At 48.9% G+C, this 14759-nt stretch overlaps 7 protein-coding genes across 7 annotated transcripts; 3 read left to right on the top strand and 4 right to left on the bottom strand.

Annotated features, from left to right (window-relative positions):
• Positions 1-10: 10 nt before the first annotated feature.
• J056_004714 (uncharacterized protein) lies at positions 11-1021 on the bottom strand (the record flags this gene model as incomplete). The annotated part of the gene is made up of 1 exon (XM_009269904.1): positions 11-1021. The coding sequence occupies one exon, from the start codon at positions 1019-1021 to the stop codon at positions 11-13; it is 1011 nt and encodes a 336-aa protein (XP_009268179.1).
• Positions 1022-1051: 30 nt separating this feature from the next.
• Positions 1052-2794, top strand: J056_004713 (DNA cross-link repair 1A protein; the record flags this gene model as incomplete). Its single annotated transcript, XM_009269903.1, has 1 exon — positions 1052-2794. One exon carries the CDS (start codon positions 1052-1054, stop codon positions 2792-2794), a length of 1743 nt encoding a protein of 580 aa, XP_009268178.1.
• Positions 2795-2893: 99 nt separating this feature from the next.
• J056_004712 (Flap endonuclease GEN-like protein 1) lies at positions 2894-5900 on the bottom strand (the record flags this gene model as incomplete). The annotated part of the gene is made up of 4 exons (XM_009269902.1): positions 2894-5074; positions 5122-5544; positions 5596-5832; positions 5877-5900. 4 exons carry the CDS (start codon positions 5898-5900, stop codon positions 2894-2896), a joined length of 2865 nt encoding a protein of 954 aa, XP_009268177.1.
• Positions 5901-6058: 158 nt separating this feature from the next.
• On the bottom strand, positions 6059-8035 carry J056_004711 (Exocyst complex protein exo70; the record flags this gene model as incomplete). The annotated part of the gene is made up of 2 exons (XM_009269901.1): positions 6059-7800; positions 7852-8035. 2 exons carry the CDS (start codon positions 8033-8035, stop codon positions 6059-6061), a joined length of 1926 nt encoding a protein of 641 aa, XP_009268176.1.
• A 58-nt stretch (positions 8036-8093) lies between these two features.
• On the top strand, positions 8094-9828 carry J056_004710 (Transcription factor steA; the record flags this gene model as incomplete). The annotated part of the gene is made up of 2 exons (XM_009269900.1): positions 8094-8579; positions 8635-9828. The coding sequence occupies 2 exons, from the start codon at positions 8094-8096 to the stop codon at positions 9826-9828; spliced, it is 1680 nt and encodes a 559-aa protein (XP_009268175.1).
• Positions 9829-10098: 270 nt separating this feature from the next.
• Positions 10099-12534, bottom strand: J056_004709 (uncharacterized protein; the record flags this gene model as incomplete). The annotated part of the gene is made up of 4 exons (XM_009269899.1): positions 10099-11205; positions 11252-12282; positions 12332-12373; positions 12420-12534. 4 exons carry the CDS (start codon positions 12532-12534, stop codon positions 10099-10101), a joined length of 2295 nt encoding a protein of 764 aa, XP_009268174.1.
• A 491-nt stretch (positions 12535-13025) lies between these two features.
• J056_004708 (uncharacterized protein) lies at positions 13026-14570 on the top strand (the record flags this gene model as incomplete). Its single annotated transcript, XM_009269898.1, has 3 exons — positions 13026-13183; positions 13228-13255; positions 13302-14570. The coding sequence occupies 3 exons, from the start codon at positions 13026-13028 to the stop codon at positions 14568-14570; spliced, it is 1455 nt and encodes a 484-aa protein (XP_009268173.1).
• Positions 14571-14759: the final 189 nt, after the last annotated feature.

Below are 14759 nucleotides of genomic sequence, written 5' to 3'. Positions count from 1 at the left end.
GACATGAATTTTATATCACCAAACGACATAGAACATACACCAAAATGATAGGAACAAAGTAGATGAAAGCATCGAGTGTGTGTGCTAGTGGATGGGTTAGATTGAGAGGGATGTCTTGGTACTTGCCAGATGGATCTAGAGTGTGTGACTCTTGGAAAACACGCAAACGTTGCTCTTTCTCGTGCCACCTCTGTAGAAGCCAGCTAGTGAATAAATCATCCGAGTGGATTGGAATGTCACACAATTTCCAGCTGCTCATGTGCAAGTGTATAATATCCGGCGAGATGCGCCTGAGGAAGGTGTTTTTAAGCGTGTACCAGTCCTGGCCGTAGACGCCAGGGGGGATGTCTGGGTATGCAAGGGTAGAGTCGATGACCTGGAGGTTGGGATTATGGGAGAGAGACCTGAGGGAGTGGAGGAGACCAGTAACACGTGGGTAGAGGAGATGGTGAAAATCTTCAACGCCAATTTTCTTCGTAAAGTTGTTTGACTTTGGGCGAGAATCGTTGGAGATGGTGGTACCTTCAGGGAAGAGGAGAAGGGTGTATGGGTTGCTGTTGGCAGAAATCTGATGTAATTGATTAGAGAGTGTCTTGTTATCAACAGCCCAACTGCGTCTAAGAAAGATAAAGTTGAAAAATTGCATACCCCAGCCAAGGATGGGGATGTGTTTGAGGGAGTGTTTGAGGATGATGATAAGGTGATCAGCGTTGGATTCCAGCTTATAGAGGAGAGTCCAGATGTAAATCCAATCAGTGTACAGTTGGTGGTTTGAGAAGATTACAGATTGTGGTTGAACTGTTACTGGGTTGTACACTCTCACTACGCTTCCATTACCTTGCAAATTTAACAAAATAACCAGAAACTTGGAGAATGACGCTTTCGAGTAGTCGATGATGCTTGTGTAGATGGATTTACTGATTAATTTAAATGGACTGCTGAATATTTGTACTAAATTTATATTCAACGTCGCTATCACGAATATTACCCAGAATTTAAGCACTCTATTCCATCCCGTCATCACCGTCGGTTGGTAAGAAGATTGCACCCGATGGATCTCCCGGTTTGCCCATTTTGCCCGGTTTGCAATCTAGATTTGTCCAATCACGATCAACCAGCTGCAAATCACCACGTGAACCGATGCCTGGATGGTGGCTATGATGCTGTGGCTGTGGCTGATAAGCAGCTAGAGAACAACCAAGTACAAGACAAGCGATTATCCCCCTCGCCCACTCCTCCCCCGCCACCCGCGAAGAAGAAAAAGATATCTGCATTCAACGTGCTCATGTCATCCAATAACCCCGAAGAGAAGGCAGATGCGGAGGCAGACGCACAATCACAGCCACGCCAACCGCGCCAACCTCCTTTCTACAAGATACTCCAAGGAATGCCCATCGCCGTTGACGCGTTCGCGTACTCGTCCATCCCCAATATCACAGCCTACTTCCTCACACACGCCCACAGCGACCATTATCAGTCACTATCCAAGAACTGGAGTGGTGGTCCGATATACTGCTCCGAGATTACGGCCGAGCTCGTCCACCACATAACAAGCGTCAAGCGAGAGTACCTCCGCCCGCTCTCACTCAACACTGCACACACCATCCCAGGCACGAATGGCGTCACCGCGACCCTTATCGACGCAAACCACTGCCCCGGTTCTTGCATTATTGTCTTCGAGGGTAGGCAGACAGTCGATGCTGCGCCATCCACTTTCACTTCCCCGTGGATCGGCAGCAGCCGCTCTTTCAAATACCTCCATTGCGGCGATTTCAGGGCCAGTCCCAGACACATACGCCATCCCGCCATCGCTCGGTCAAAATTCGACATTATCTACTTAGACACCACCTACCTCAATCCCACCTACTCCTTCCCTCCACAGCCACTCGTTATTGATGCCTGCCGCGACCTCGTCCTCGCGAATTTACGGGGTGAGATGCGAGTGAATAGCCTGATGCAGCCAAACAGCTCAATGCTCGACATGATCAAGGGTGGCTGGAAGAAGCTGAGTGGTGCTCCTGAGCAAGATGAGCATGGTGAGTACGTGACAGATGAAAAACCATCCAGTGGTGAAAATAAAAGTGAAAATGAAAATATTCACCCACATACTCTCCCCAACGATGTCCTCGTTGTGGTCGGCACCTATTCCATCGGCAAGGAGCGGATAGTAAAGGCGATTGCTCATGCCCTCAATTCCAAAGTATACGCCGATAAGCGGCGACAAGCGCTTCTGCGCAACGAGCGCGACAGCGACCTCGATGCTCTCCTCACTTCCGACCCTTACGCTGCTCAAGTGCACATTCAGGGTCTGGGTGGGGTAACTATTGCCGCGCTTCCCGACTACATATCCAGATTCAACGGGCGCTTTTCGCGCGTAATCGGCATTAAGCCGACCGGCTGGACGTACAGCGGGGGCGGAAGGGGCGGCAAGAGCGAAAGCAGTAGTGGGAGTGGGTCGGCAAGTGATAGCAAGTCGCCGTCCATCGACCTCCTCCTTAAACAAGACCTCAGCAGGTGGGACACGTACACGCACAAACACATTCACAGCACACGCGGCTCTAACGATTACGTTAGCTGCTATGGCGTACCTTACTCGGAACATTCATCTTTCACGGAACTCACTTGCTTCGCTCTCTCCATTGACCACACGCGCATCATCGCCACTGTCAACAATGCAAAGCCGGCGAGTCGCCTGCGAATGAAAAATTGGTTCGACGCTTGGTTGCTTGAGCGGAGGAAGAGATGCGAAAGAGGTGAGTATAGTGTTGAAGCACGCAGTGAAAACTTTTGGTAGTTGGACTATATTTTCAATTACTTTTTGCATAGTGGTCTATTGTACATTAACTCAATTAAACTCAAATTCCATTTGTGTTGTATTATTACATCATCATCTCTACGTCAGATCTATAACGTCGTTTGTCTTGCTGTTTAACTGCTTGTGGGCAGACGTAGATGCAGGCGTATGCACAGGCTTACGCCCGGCGAACACACCCGTAAGTGTCTTGTTCTTTCTTTTGCTGCCCTCACTCCTACGCCGCAACGACGGCGACAGTGAATCTCTCTTTTTACTCCTACTCTTACTCCCCTTCACCACGCTCGTACTCTTCCCCCGCGGCGTTGAGCTTTCGTCGCTCGAAATGTTGATAGGTGAGTGGCTTGCGTGTGTACGGGTCGTTTTCGCTCTTTCTCCATCTAGGTCCTGGGTGTTGTTTGTGTTTACGGGTGAATCGTCAATCTGTATCGGTTCCTTGTTTTTGTTTTTAGGTTTATGCCTATGCCTCAGAGCATATTCCCCAAATTCCCCCTTCTCCTTCTCATTTCCACCCATTCCACCCAAACCAAACAACGCCGAAGGCGACGGTGGACTGAGCGATGCATCCAGAGGGCTGGCGAGGCTATATTGTTTGGGTTTTGATGGAGTTTTGCTGCAGCTGGGCGGAGAGTGTCGATGATGTTGAGGATGACCTGAATATCCTGAGTATCCTGAGTATGCTGCGTCTTCAGAATCTCTTAATTCCTCCCTGGCATTTAAATCTTCAGGCGCTGCAGTGTCTTGTGCACCCTCTCCCACCGCACCAATCCGCTTCAAACGCTCACCGAGATTGTCAGTCGACGTACTATCGACGTGGCGCTTACTACCGCTGGTTTTGCGTGGAGTGCGTTGAGTGTGTTGAGTTTGCTGGGTGCGTTGAGTGCTTGCGCGGTTGCCTACGTAACCTTCCGTACTCGCCACATTTACACCGCCCTTTGTCGCCCTCTTACGACTCACCTTGGGTGGAGAAGGCAGGACGATGGGGTTATTCGAGTCGGTGAAATCGACGAAATCAAAGTTGTTAGCTTGAGTGTAATCAGGCTGGTCTTCTATGGTAGCGTGACGAGTGAGGGTGTTGTGCGTGTTTGTGGTGAAGTCGTTGGCAGTAGCGCGTCTGCGCCTACCACCACCTCTACCTCTCCCACCTCTACTACCTCTGACACTTCTATATCGAGTAGTAATGTCACTATTATCACCGCCACCATTACCATCTCCTTGCTCATCTTGCTTATCTTGCTCATCCACAATGGTCTTCTCGCGTACTAAAGCAGATGCAGGGTGTGGGATGCGGCTCGGGGCTACTGTCGCCACTCTTTCGCTACCACTGGAATGAACACCACGTCCGCTATCGAAAGCATCCGTCTCATTGCGCAAAGCGGCGCGGAGAATCTGCGACGGCACCCACATTCTCAGCGGGGCGTGTTGGTCAGTAGGTGGTTTAGATTTTTGTGTATTCAGCGACTGCGATGGAGTTTGAGTTTGAGTTTGAGATGGGGTAGGATCCGCTGTCAGATCCAAATTAGACGAGGAGACATCCGTGCCAAGGCTGTTACCACCGTTCTCATCTGGCAAGGCGTTGCGCAGATCGCGCAGAGCAGGGTCGTTGCGTTTACGAGCCTCTCTCAAAGCGCGCATGTCACCAGTAAGTGCCATCTCCACGATGCGAACGTAAGGTGCGGGATCGACTGAAATGCGGTACTCGACGTACCTTTCTGCGTTGCTTTTGTTGCGAGTTTGGTGTATGCGGACGAGATGAGATTTGGCCTCCTCGTTGAATTCCCCACATTCCCCACTATCCAGAGCGCAAGTGGCAGCGCGCAGCGCACGCACATACACCCCGTCCCAGACGCTGCTGCGGAATTTGGCAACGATCCGCGAGCGTTCACCCCACTCGAAGTATTCCTCACAGAAACGGGCTAGGGCTGCGATATCGGGCTCTTTCGCGAAACGGACTGCGGCGAGTGAGGCGCGGTAAACAGCGTCGCACTCGGTCGACGCCGTCGTTAGTGGGTGCGTGTAGCGTGCGAGAACCTCCATGTCGGGGAAAGATGGCGTTAGCGCTGCAGCTACTGCTGGACGTTTGCTGCTGAGGTGACCGGAGGTGTTGTGAGTGAGCTCCTCGCGCATTTCAGCCCGCCACGCATCCAAAAAGGAAGGTAGCTCAGATGGCGGTGTCAAGCTCACACCCTCCATCAGCTTCTCCCCGAAACCTGCTCGCGCCAAGCCGAAAGCGTTTTTGGTCCCGCAGTTCTGCACTCCGGCCTGCATTGAAGTGAGACAGTGCAATGAGAGAAATATTTCCCGCTCACTGGGTGGTAGTCGCCGCCTGCAAGTAGCGCAACGAGAATAAGCCCAGCAGGCGTGACGGCGGTGGAGGGATGACTGTGCACGTCGGAAAGTGTGTAGGTCTCGACGCGGTGATCGTCGGCAGCAAGTGAATCATGGGTGCGGGTTTGTCCATCTGCCTGCAGTTGCAGCTGAGATCGACTGCTGTTCCCCGACAGAGTGAGGGACCAATTGCGCAGAATCTTGACACCGCCGAAAAGCAGGCTATCGACATCATCAGAGAGGATGACGTCGATGGTGGCCATCTTGGACAGATGGGCTAGCTCAGCCTCTGCTTCACCGGGCGCCTGGTGATGCTCAAAGCCGAAAGCGTCGATAAGCTTAATAAAGTCTTTAAGTCCGCGGGGCTGTCTCCCGCGTACCTGTTTACCGCGTTTCATTTTGGGCTGTGGGTAGTGCATTAAAAAGGCGGTCTACTGCGCACTCTCATAACCCACCCTGCCTGGCCCATCGAACACGAATAGAGGGAGTATCGGCAGCGTCATCAGCTTGCTCAGTTTGAAGAAAAGCGTGCGGAGTGCTGGATTTAGACCGCCAGGCGCTGTTTGTGAGTGTATAAGCCAGATTGAGGCATCTACGCCTACGCGCAGTCCCCGGTGTCCACGGTTGTTTGCTACAAACGCATCGACAGACATCCGCGATAGCGAGTGGGAGCACGCGGCTGGGCGGAGGAGCTGGAGCCAATTGAGCGGTACATTCACGCCATTCTGCCACTCACATCCCATAATCCTGGTACTCCCATCTTCTGGTTTTTGACTGGTGTATTTTGTTTGGTGATTGAAGTTGCTAATCAAGTGACGCAAATGCACACATGCACACACGCGCACACAAAAGTAAAAAGTAAAACAAATATAAAGACGCAATGTACACGCCAATTCGCACACTAAATAGACAAGCCATCTACACAAACAACCCATCAATACGCGCCTCGAGCTGATCAGGTGTGATGCGCATATACTTTGACGGTGTCTTGGCAAAGTCCCCCGACTGGTTTTTACCCCAGAGCGTAGCGTATGGAGGTAGGAGCATAGCTTTGCACTCCTTGCCTAGTCTGCCAAGCAGCGTTTTGTCGCGTTTGGCGACGGGGTGCTTGGTATGCAAGCTTTCGAGATGGCTAAATGCCTCGTTAAATCTGCTGAACTTATCCTTGATGAGCTGTTTACGTTCGGCACTCCCCCCTAATGCCGTGGGGACGTGTGGCCCTTGATTTGTGGTGCTCAGCTCATCCGACGTCAGCGCCACCTGGGACGGTTTCCACACTGCGTCGAGATACGCCATGCGCCACGTCCGCAAAGCGTCGTTGAGTGCATCTTCAGCTGCTTCACCTAAAAGATCTCCTATGTCGCGGTTTGAGGGGGAGTCGGCTTTGCTAGGGTCGAGTGATACCGGCTCGCAAGCTTCTATCAGCTCGCGTCGCAGCACTGAGAGATTGTTGAGCGTGTAAATGGTAGTGTAGGCATTTGGTTTGAGGTGCGTGAGTGTGGTTATCAGATTAGTGAGTACATCACGGAGGTAATTCTCGAGGAGGTTGGCGCGTGGTGCGCGTTGTTCACTCCTTCCCCCCCACTCCACACGCCTCAGGAGCTGCTCCATAGTGTTGGAATATGCGGGTATTTCTTTGAGATATGCAATGGTATCATTCGTCACTACTGACACATCCGTCATGTGTTTCTCTTCGTTATGCAAGCGCACGCGCTTGATAACATCGGAAAAGCTGTGCAGGGCGATTGAGCGACACTCCTCAACCAAAGCGGCGACTTGGTTGGTGGATGGCTGAGTGCATCTCGCAGTGACGGCTTTGTCCCAGGGCTCAGCGAGTGGAGTAACACCTTCAATAACATCTAAGACAGGGAAAATGTGTTTGAGAGGGGTTGAACGTGCAAGAGAGAATATGTTTGAAGTAGCGGAGTGGATGAGAGTGGCAGCTGGTGCAATTGCAGAGGTAAAGGGGGAATGGATTGAGTGAGATGAGTAATCTGAGGGATTTGTTTCCTTCTTATCGCCTGTATCATCAACACACCTGCCAAACAAAGCAACGACAGAGAGCCACTCGACGTCAGCCATTGCTATTGCAGTCTTTATGAGGGATGAAAGAGATTGAGAACCTTTTAGATATAAAGGAGTACCAAGTGGACCAGATTTAGAATGAGCATCAAGTGAAAATTGAGACTTTTTGTAGATTGGCTGGAGAGAAATGTTTAAGTAGCGTGCGCGTTCAGAGGAGTAAATGATAGAAGGATGAGTATACGCAGAGTCATCTAGTTGGTCTAGTATAGGATAAACAGCATCAATAAAGGCACTTAACCTCGCGACGGCGTGTTGAGGTATACCCGGGAAATCCAAGAGATTCCAGCTATCGGCATCAATTGGGATGCTTACGTCTCTAACCCAGCCCTGAAACACCCTTAATAGGGATTGTGTACCTGATTGAACATGGTTCTTGAGATCGGTGGCAGCATTCTTAGAAGAAGACCATTGGGAGTGTTTTAGGTGTTTAAGTTGATTGCATAGCGAACAAACTAATTTCAAGTAAGGTCTAATATCATTTGAATCAGCACCTGCGATAATTGCTTGTTCGTCATCGCTGGTGATCGTTGATAGTCTTTGATCGCTATCAATGGCGTTGAGTGAGGATTGAATGTCTATGTATCAAATGAATTAGGAGAGATTCGAACACACAATCCTACACTCACTCCTACAGACAACATCCAAACCATTGGTCGATGATTGCAGCGGAGTTACCGCACCCTCGAGTCTAGTCATCCTATCCTCTAGACTAAACACCATTGAGCTCATTGAGTTAGTCAAATTATTCACTTTAGTCAAATTCTGCTCGAGGAGTGTGCACTCGGCATCAACTTCAGATGTCGTTGACATGGGTGTTTCAACTCAACGATCATCACAATTTGGCCTGGTGCCTGTTAAACCATTAGACATGGATAAAATAGACGTTCAAATCGCTGGTTCGATTAAAATTCTAAATAATTTCTTAATTGAGGCTCCTTCTCTGTTTAATAACGAGCTGGATCTAGGTCCACTCCATCCACATGCTCTAATACACAGAATACCACTAGAGAGCGAATCAAATTACATTCACTGCATTCGCTGGTTAAACGATCTCTACATATCCTCATCCGACCTATTCAAGATCGTCGGCTTTAAACTTGTCTCTCTCGGCAGACACATCCGTGACCACAGAAAACTCAACGAGGGCATCTCTTCTGACCTACGCAACTTAAAACCTGGTATTGACAGCATCATTCAAGATAATGGCAGTGAACTTCTCGATCTTCTCTTCAGATATGGCGCTATCCGCACCCAGAAGAAGCAAAAGCTCTTCAATTGGCACGCTGTGCCGCATGACAGACTTTTTCTCGACGCCTTGGAGCGTGACTTGAAACGCGAGGCTGCCGGCAACCCCGTGCGTTGGCTATTCAATTACTCCCGCCGTACCTCAATTTCTAATTTCCGCACAGGCCTCTACAATTGCAACTTTTGAGCCCAGCTTCAAATTCAAATGGCTCCATGACTGCTCTCTCCACCAACAGCTCAACGACAACAACCTCTCTCACGTCTTTCTCCTCGGCACAAAAAATGGCTCTGAGTTCTACAAGCAGGGAAAGACTCTGAGAAAGATCTTACAGAAGCGCAGTCTTGCACACAAAGACACCCCTTCCAAACTGCCCCCTTGGAACCACCTCGAGCACCTCACTAACGAGCTACCCGATGAGCGCACTTTCCGGTGTGACGAATGCGGCAAAGCGTTTAAGCGGCATGAACATCTCCGCAGACACAGGCGGTCCCATACCAAAGAGCGTCCATTTAGATGTGACGTGTGTCTCAAGTCTTTTACCCGCTCTGATAACCTCGCGGTGCATACCCGCACACATTCGAGAGACGGCAAGGATGCCTACCGCAGCTTCCATAGTAGTACCCATAGTGGTTCCCTCGCAAGGACTTCAGACTCAGACACTCTGTCTGACTGCTCGTACATGTCTTCGCTTACTAACTCAGACTCAGCCAGTCAGTACTCGTCGCGCCCCTCTTCCTCCAGCCAATATGGCTCACCAGAGCATCTCGGCTTGCTACCTTTTGGAGAAGCTATTGAGCCTTCATCTGGCCCAATGCGCAAACACCGTTCTGAGGATTCTTTTGCCAGGGAGCTGAATTATTTCGAGCAGCAGCAGGAGCAACAACAACAACAACAACAAATACACAACACTGGGTATTCTCAACCACAAACCATTTACGGCAGCTCGCTCCCTACAATCAGTACCATGAGCTCTGTTTCTCCTTTCGATTTTGGCCACATCGGTCACCTTAATCACTTTGACATGGCCTACGCTCCCATTCAGCACACTCAGTCGTCTAACTTGGAATTCGATTACACCGTCCCACGCACAACCCAATCGCTTCCCTCCTTCGACACTATACCAGCCTCTTCAACACATTCATTCTACGAGGACGACTTTAGGACACCAACTGTAGCTAGCTTCGGCTTCACTTGTCCGCCCACGTCTGCTGATAGGATGTCGGCGCTCGGGCTCGGCGAAGACTATACTGATAACGGCGAGGGTCAGTTCGCTTACCAGCCTCCGCCCCTCGTTGAAGATTCGGTTCGCACGCCTGGGCCGAACAACTATCAGTACTACAACGCGAGCTTGGAGTAGTTTGGATGATTTACAGGAATTCCACTTTTTTTAATTCTTCTTTTCACTAATAACTGACGCATTAATACCGGACAATCACAGCTAGATTGATAACTTGAATTTTCTCCCAAATTAACATTTCTACTAACCCTTACCTTCTATTCCCTTTTTAGATCTATCAATGGAATACACCACTCAATTGATACCTTTTTGCTTTACTATTATACTCTAATTTCGAAACGTAGATACATTTGAATTTCTAATCCTTTTAATTTCTACATGCACTCCACTCTACTGTTTCAGCTTCTCGCACTCAAGAAACAAACATTGAGTGGTAGATGTTGCAATCCAATCTGGTAACACCACGATAGTCTGCGTATTGTCGATTACGATGGCTGGTCCTGTGATGGTGTCTCCAACTTGCAAGTTATCCAACACATACACCGGCGTCTCTACTCTCTGGCCCTTGCCTTGAATTTCAAAGTAGGATGGTTGTGTACTGTCAGCGTCCTTTTTCGTGAGTGGCCTGCGCTTCAAATTGGAGTACTCGCTCAGCGCAGATTCTCCGAGCTGATCATAAGTCTTACCAATCCCCTTCACCTTAACATCGTCGACCATAATATCAGACTCAAGAAGGAAGCCGAATTCGTCGATGTAGCGTTCCTTGAATGCTTCGTGGAAGTGTTCGTCCGAGTCTGTCGTAATCATGAGTGTTGTGTCACTCCCGTCGAAGCGCATATTGAGGTATCTTTCCAGAGTGATTCTCTCGTTATCGAAGCCCTGTGAATTCAACTCCTGCTTGACAACTCCCGCCAACTCATCCAACCTCTTCGTGAATTCAGGCTTGCTGTCTTGATTCCACAGCTTTGAACTTGGCAGTTGTTTCTCGAAAGTCCTATTTGCAAGCGACAAACCGAATGCTGATAAAATAGACGAGTATTTGTGGATAACAACGCGCGAGATTTTTAGTATCTGGGCTATCTCAGCAGCTGACTGACCACCAGCACCCCCGAAAGCTGCGAGAATGTGCGACCACGTCGCATGGCCCTTAGCTTCCGTGAGCGTGCGTATTGGTCTCGCCATTGTCTCATTAGCTATTTTGAGGTATCCATAGACAATAGCGTCCAAATCATGCTCTGCGTTGGTCTCCGCCTTGATCTGCCTCTCTAGCTCCCCAAATGCCGCCGCAGATGCCGATGGATCGATTGGCTCGTTTTCGTTGGGTCCGAACACGCGCGGGAAGCGCGATGGAACAAGTCGACCGAGAAACAGATTCGCATCAGTAACGGCCAGCGGTCCACCCTTCTTATAGCAGGCTGGACCGGGGTGTGCACCCGCTGAATGTGGTCCAACGTGGAACAGCCCGTCTCTAAAAGTAAGACACGATCCACCACCGGCCTGTGTTTGTTTGTTAGATGCGCGAGGATTTAGCTATAAAACTCACAGCTACGGTGTTTATATCAAGCTGCGGTGACTGGATGGAAACACCTGCTGTCGTGGTCTCGTACACTGTCTCGTAAGCGCCAGCGAATCTGCTTACATCGGTTGAGGTACCGCCAATATCCAAACCGATGACTGGTATTCTAGCCTTTTCGTCCCAGGAAGTGAGCGCATAACCGACTACTCCACCTGCAGGTCCTGACAAGATTGCTTTGAGGCCCGAAAAGTTCCTCAAATCTAACAGCCCGCCGTCGCTGCCCATGAACTCTACCTTGCACCCCCCGTCAGCACCGCTACCATCTCCGATAGCGTCGTCGAAGCCATGGAAGAAGCCGTTGATGTAGTCTGAGAGGACCGGGGTGAGGTATGCGTCGGCAGTTGCGCTCACCCCCCTTGGCACCATTTTAATCATAGACAGGAGCTGGGAGGAGGCAGACACATGCGTGAAACCGATGCTGCGAGCTAAATCAGCCACCTCCTGTTCGTGTTTGGGGTATGTGTATGAGTGCACGAACACAATAGCGAGTGAGCGTATACCTTTCTTGTAAAGCCTCTGTAAGTCCTGGCGCACAACAGCGAGATCAGGTCGCTTGAGTATACGCACAGCCTCGCCCGACACACCCATCACGACGTCGCCAGGACCTTCTGCGTCACCTTGACCATCCCAACCCTTGCCTCTGTAGCCACGGGCAATGCGGCCCTTGGCGTCGAACTGCACCGCATTCTCTCCACTTTCTGGATCTTGCGTGTATCCAACGAGAGTGACGCGCTCATCTACCTCGATGACGTCATTATACAGCGTCGATGGGCGCTTAATTGACAAATCAAATATCTTTGGACGTGACTGGTTGCCGATCTCAAGAAGATCTTTGAATCCTTTCGTGATAAGCAGCGCGTGCTCTTCCCCTTTCCTCTCGAGAAGTGAATTGGTCGCTACAGTGGTGGAAAGGCGGATATTATCGAGTTTCTTCGATGGAACCTTCTGGCCACGTGGAATAGATTCGCCGGTGGCTATCTCGATCACTCTGCGGATGCCTGCGTGGGTTAAGTGGGGGCTTCTCGGATCAAATCAAGTACTACACACCCTCAGTAGGAGCATCTGCGTAGTTGTTGGGGTCCTGCGATACTAGTACTCGTTAGTGCAGTCTTTGTACCTCCACCACTAAACTCACGCAATTTCACCACAATCTCCTCGTGCTTTCCGTTCTTGGGAAAGCTGGCTATAATATCTGTGAAAGTACCACCTCTGTCTGCGGATACGCGTATTGATCTGTCTGGAATTGTCATTTCGTTATTGGTTGGTTGTTTGGTTGTATGACGAAACGAAGTCGATAGCAAGGTCTTAGAGGTTATTTGAAGCGAAACCTCTAGCCGAGATGAATCTTATCTGCCCAGCCGATGGTGTGACTGGGTCAGGAGGGCACTGCAGGAAGCGTGAGCTGAAAATATTCATAAGACTAATCTCAATCGGATTTTCCGCAGGGAAGAACCAATAGACGAAATTGACGACGTCATCTGACTATAAAGCTGTCAAATTTCAACCTGCAGTGAACAAGATCACGCAGCTCGGTGATATAAATAGACTGGTTTTATTAATTCTTGGAGTAGAGCCGAAGGTGGTCGAAGACTCGTGTCTTTGTAGCAGTCAGCAGAAGTCAGCAGAAGTCAGAAGTTAGCTATCAGCATTCTTCTAAGCGATAAGATAAGAATTGGTCATATATTACTATCACTTCCTTATCTCGCGTGATTTATATTGTCAATAAAACACTCAACACAAAATGAACGACAAAGAAAAGGACAACAATTCAATCAACGGTTCAGTCCAGTCTTTCCGTATCAATGACCATGAGGAAGACCTCTCCACTGTCCAAATTGATCCCAAAGAAGAAAAAAAGCTAGTGCGAAAGCTAGACCTATTCATATGTCCTGTTTTGGGGTGAGTTTGGAGTATTTCTTTAGATACAATCTGACTACTACTAGCTTCTCCTACTTCTTATCTTTTTTAGACGTGCGTAGTTGTCTATTTCAGACACCTCACACTCACGCCATATTAGAGAAGCAACATTGGAAATGCAGCCTCAGGCGGAATGGTAGAAGACTTGAACAACATGCCCTCGAATGGCATTAACATTGCAACCAGTGTGTTCTACGTACTCTACGTCCTGTTTGAAGCACCTCTATCAAGTCTTATGAAAAGATTTCCGGTAAGATATATGATGAGCGCTATAATGATTTTGTGGGGCGCTGTAGTCATTGGCAGTGGTTTTCAGGAAAATTTTGCAACTCTAGTTGCTCTGAGGCTCATTTTAGGTGCTTTTGAGGCCGCTCTTTTCCCTTGCCTTGCTATTTACATCACATTTTTTTACAAAAGAAACGAGATTGCATTTAGGACAGCAATGTTGTTTGTCGCAGCAGCCATCTCTTCCGCATTCGGTGGCCTTATCTCCTCTGGACTTTTACAATTGAATGGTGGTGGTTTAAAAGGATGGCAGATTCTCTACCTATTTGAAGGCTTGCTCACCGTCGTTTGGGGCATCGTGCTCTTCTTCCTTCTGGCAGAGGATAGTCAATCGGCCTGGTATCTCAATGAGAGGGAGAAATATCTAATGCAAGTGAGGTATGCACACGGGGCAAAGTATCAGTTCATGGGTGATTATAAGACAGAAGTGAAAAAATGTCTCAAAGACCCAGCCGTATACTACTCTTGCATCGCGCAGCTGGGCGCTGACACTTGTCTATTTGGATATTCCACATTCCTCGTGCTAATTATTCAAGACCTAGGATTCAATTACGTGAATGCCAATCTTCTCTCGGCTGCGAATTATTGTTGGGCTGCGATCGTTTATGTCATATGCGCCATGGTTGCTGACCGCTACAATCACAGAGTACCGATGCTGATCACAGCGTCTCTTATTACTGTTGCCGGATATGCCATCTTGCTTGGCGTTGATGATATAGTCGGTGTACAATACTTCGCATGCTTTGTCTGCGGGACAGGAATATACGTAACAGTTGGCCTTAATCTAACAATGTGGAACACCAACGCGAGCGGTGTAACTAAGCGCTCAACTGGAATGGGAATGAACCAGAGTTTTGGTAACATTGGTGGTATCATTGCAGGCCAAATCTACACTACCAACAGGATTGGACACGCTGTCAGTATGTCAGTGATGGCTATGTCATGCGTCCTGTATGCTGCCCAGTGGGTCAACTACACAGCACGGAACAAACGCAAGGAAGCCATGACGCAGGAGGAAAAAGATGAACAAGATAGAAATGGCGTTACTGGTGATGAACGTTATGATTTCAAATATGTTATGTGAATAGTGTTTTTTCGGTGCTCTCGCGTTTGTTGTATATTGTATGTAACTCCGTATATGATATTATGTCTATTTTGTGTAGAATTACAAGATATATCTTTGACAGCATTCATCCGTAAAAACATAAAGCGTAAGCATGTTGAAATGTCTCTAAAATCCTAGAAGAAAGAAGGTAATAAGGTAAAGAAAAAG

The sequence above is a fragment of the Wallemia ichthyophaga genome (genome assembly GCF_000400465.1).
Source record: "Wallemia ichthyophaga EXF-994 unplaced genomic scaffold scaffold9, whole genome shotgun sequence".
NCBI lineage: Eukaryota > Fungi > Basidiomycota > Wallemiomycetes > Wallemiales > Wallemiaceae > Wallemia > Wallemia ichthyophaga.
The sequence above is the reverse complement of the archived record's forward strand: the minus strand, read 5'-3'. Positions and strand labels throughout refer to the sequence as shown.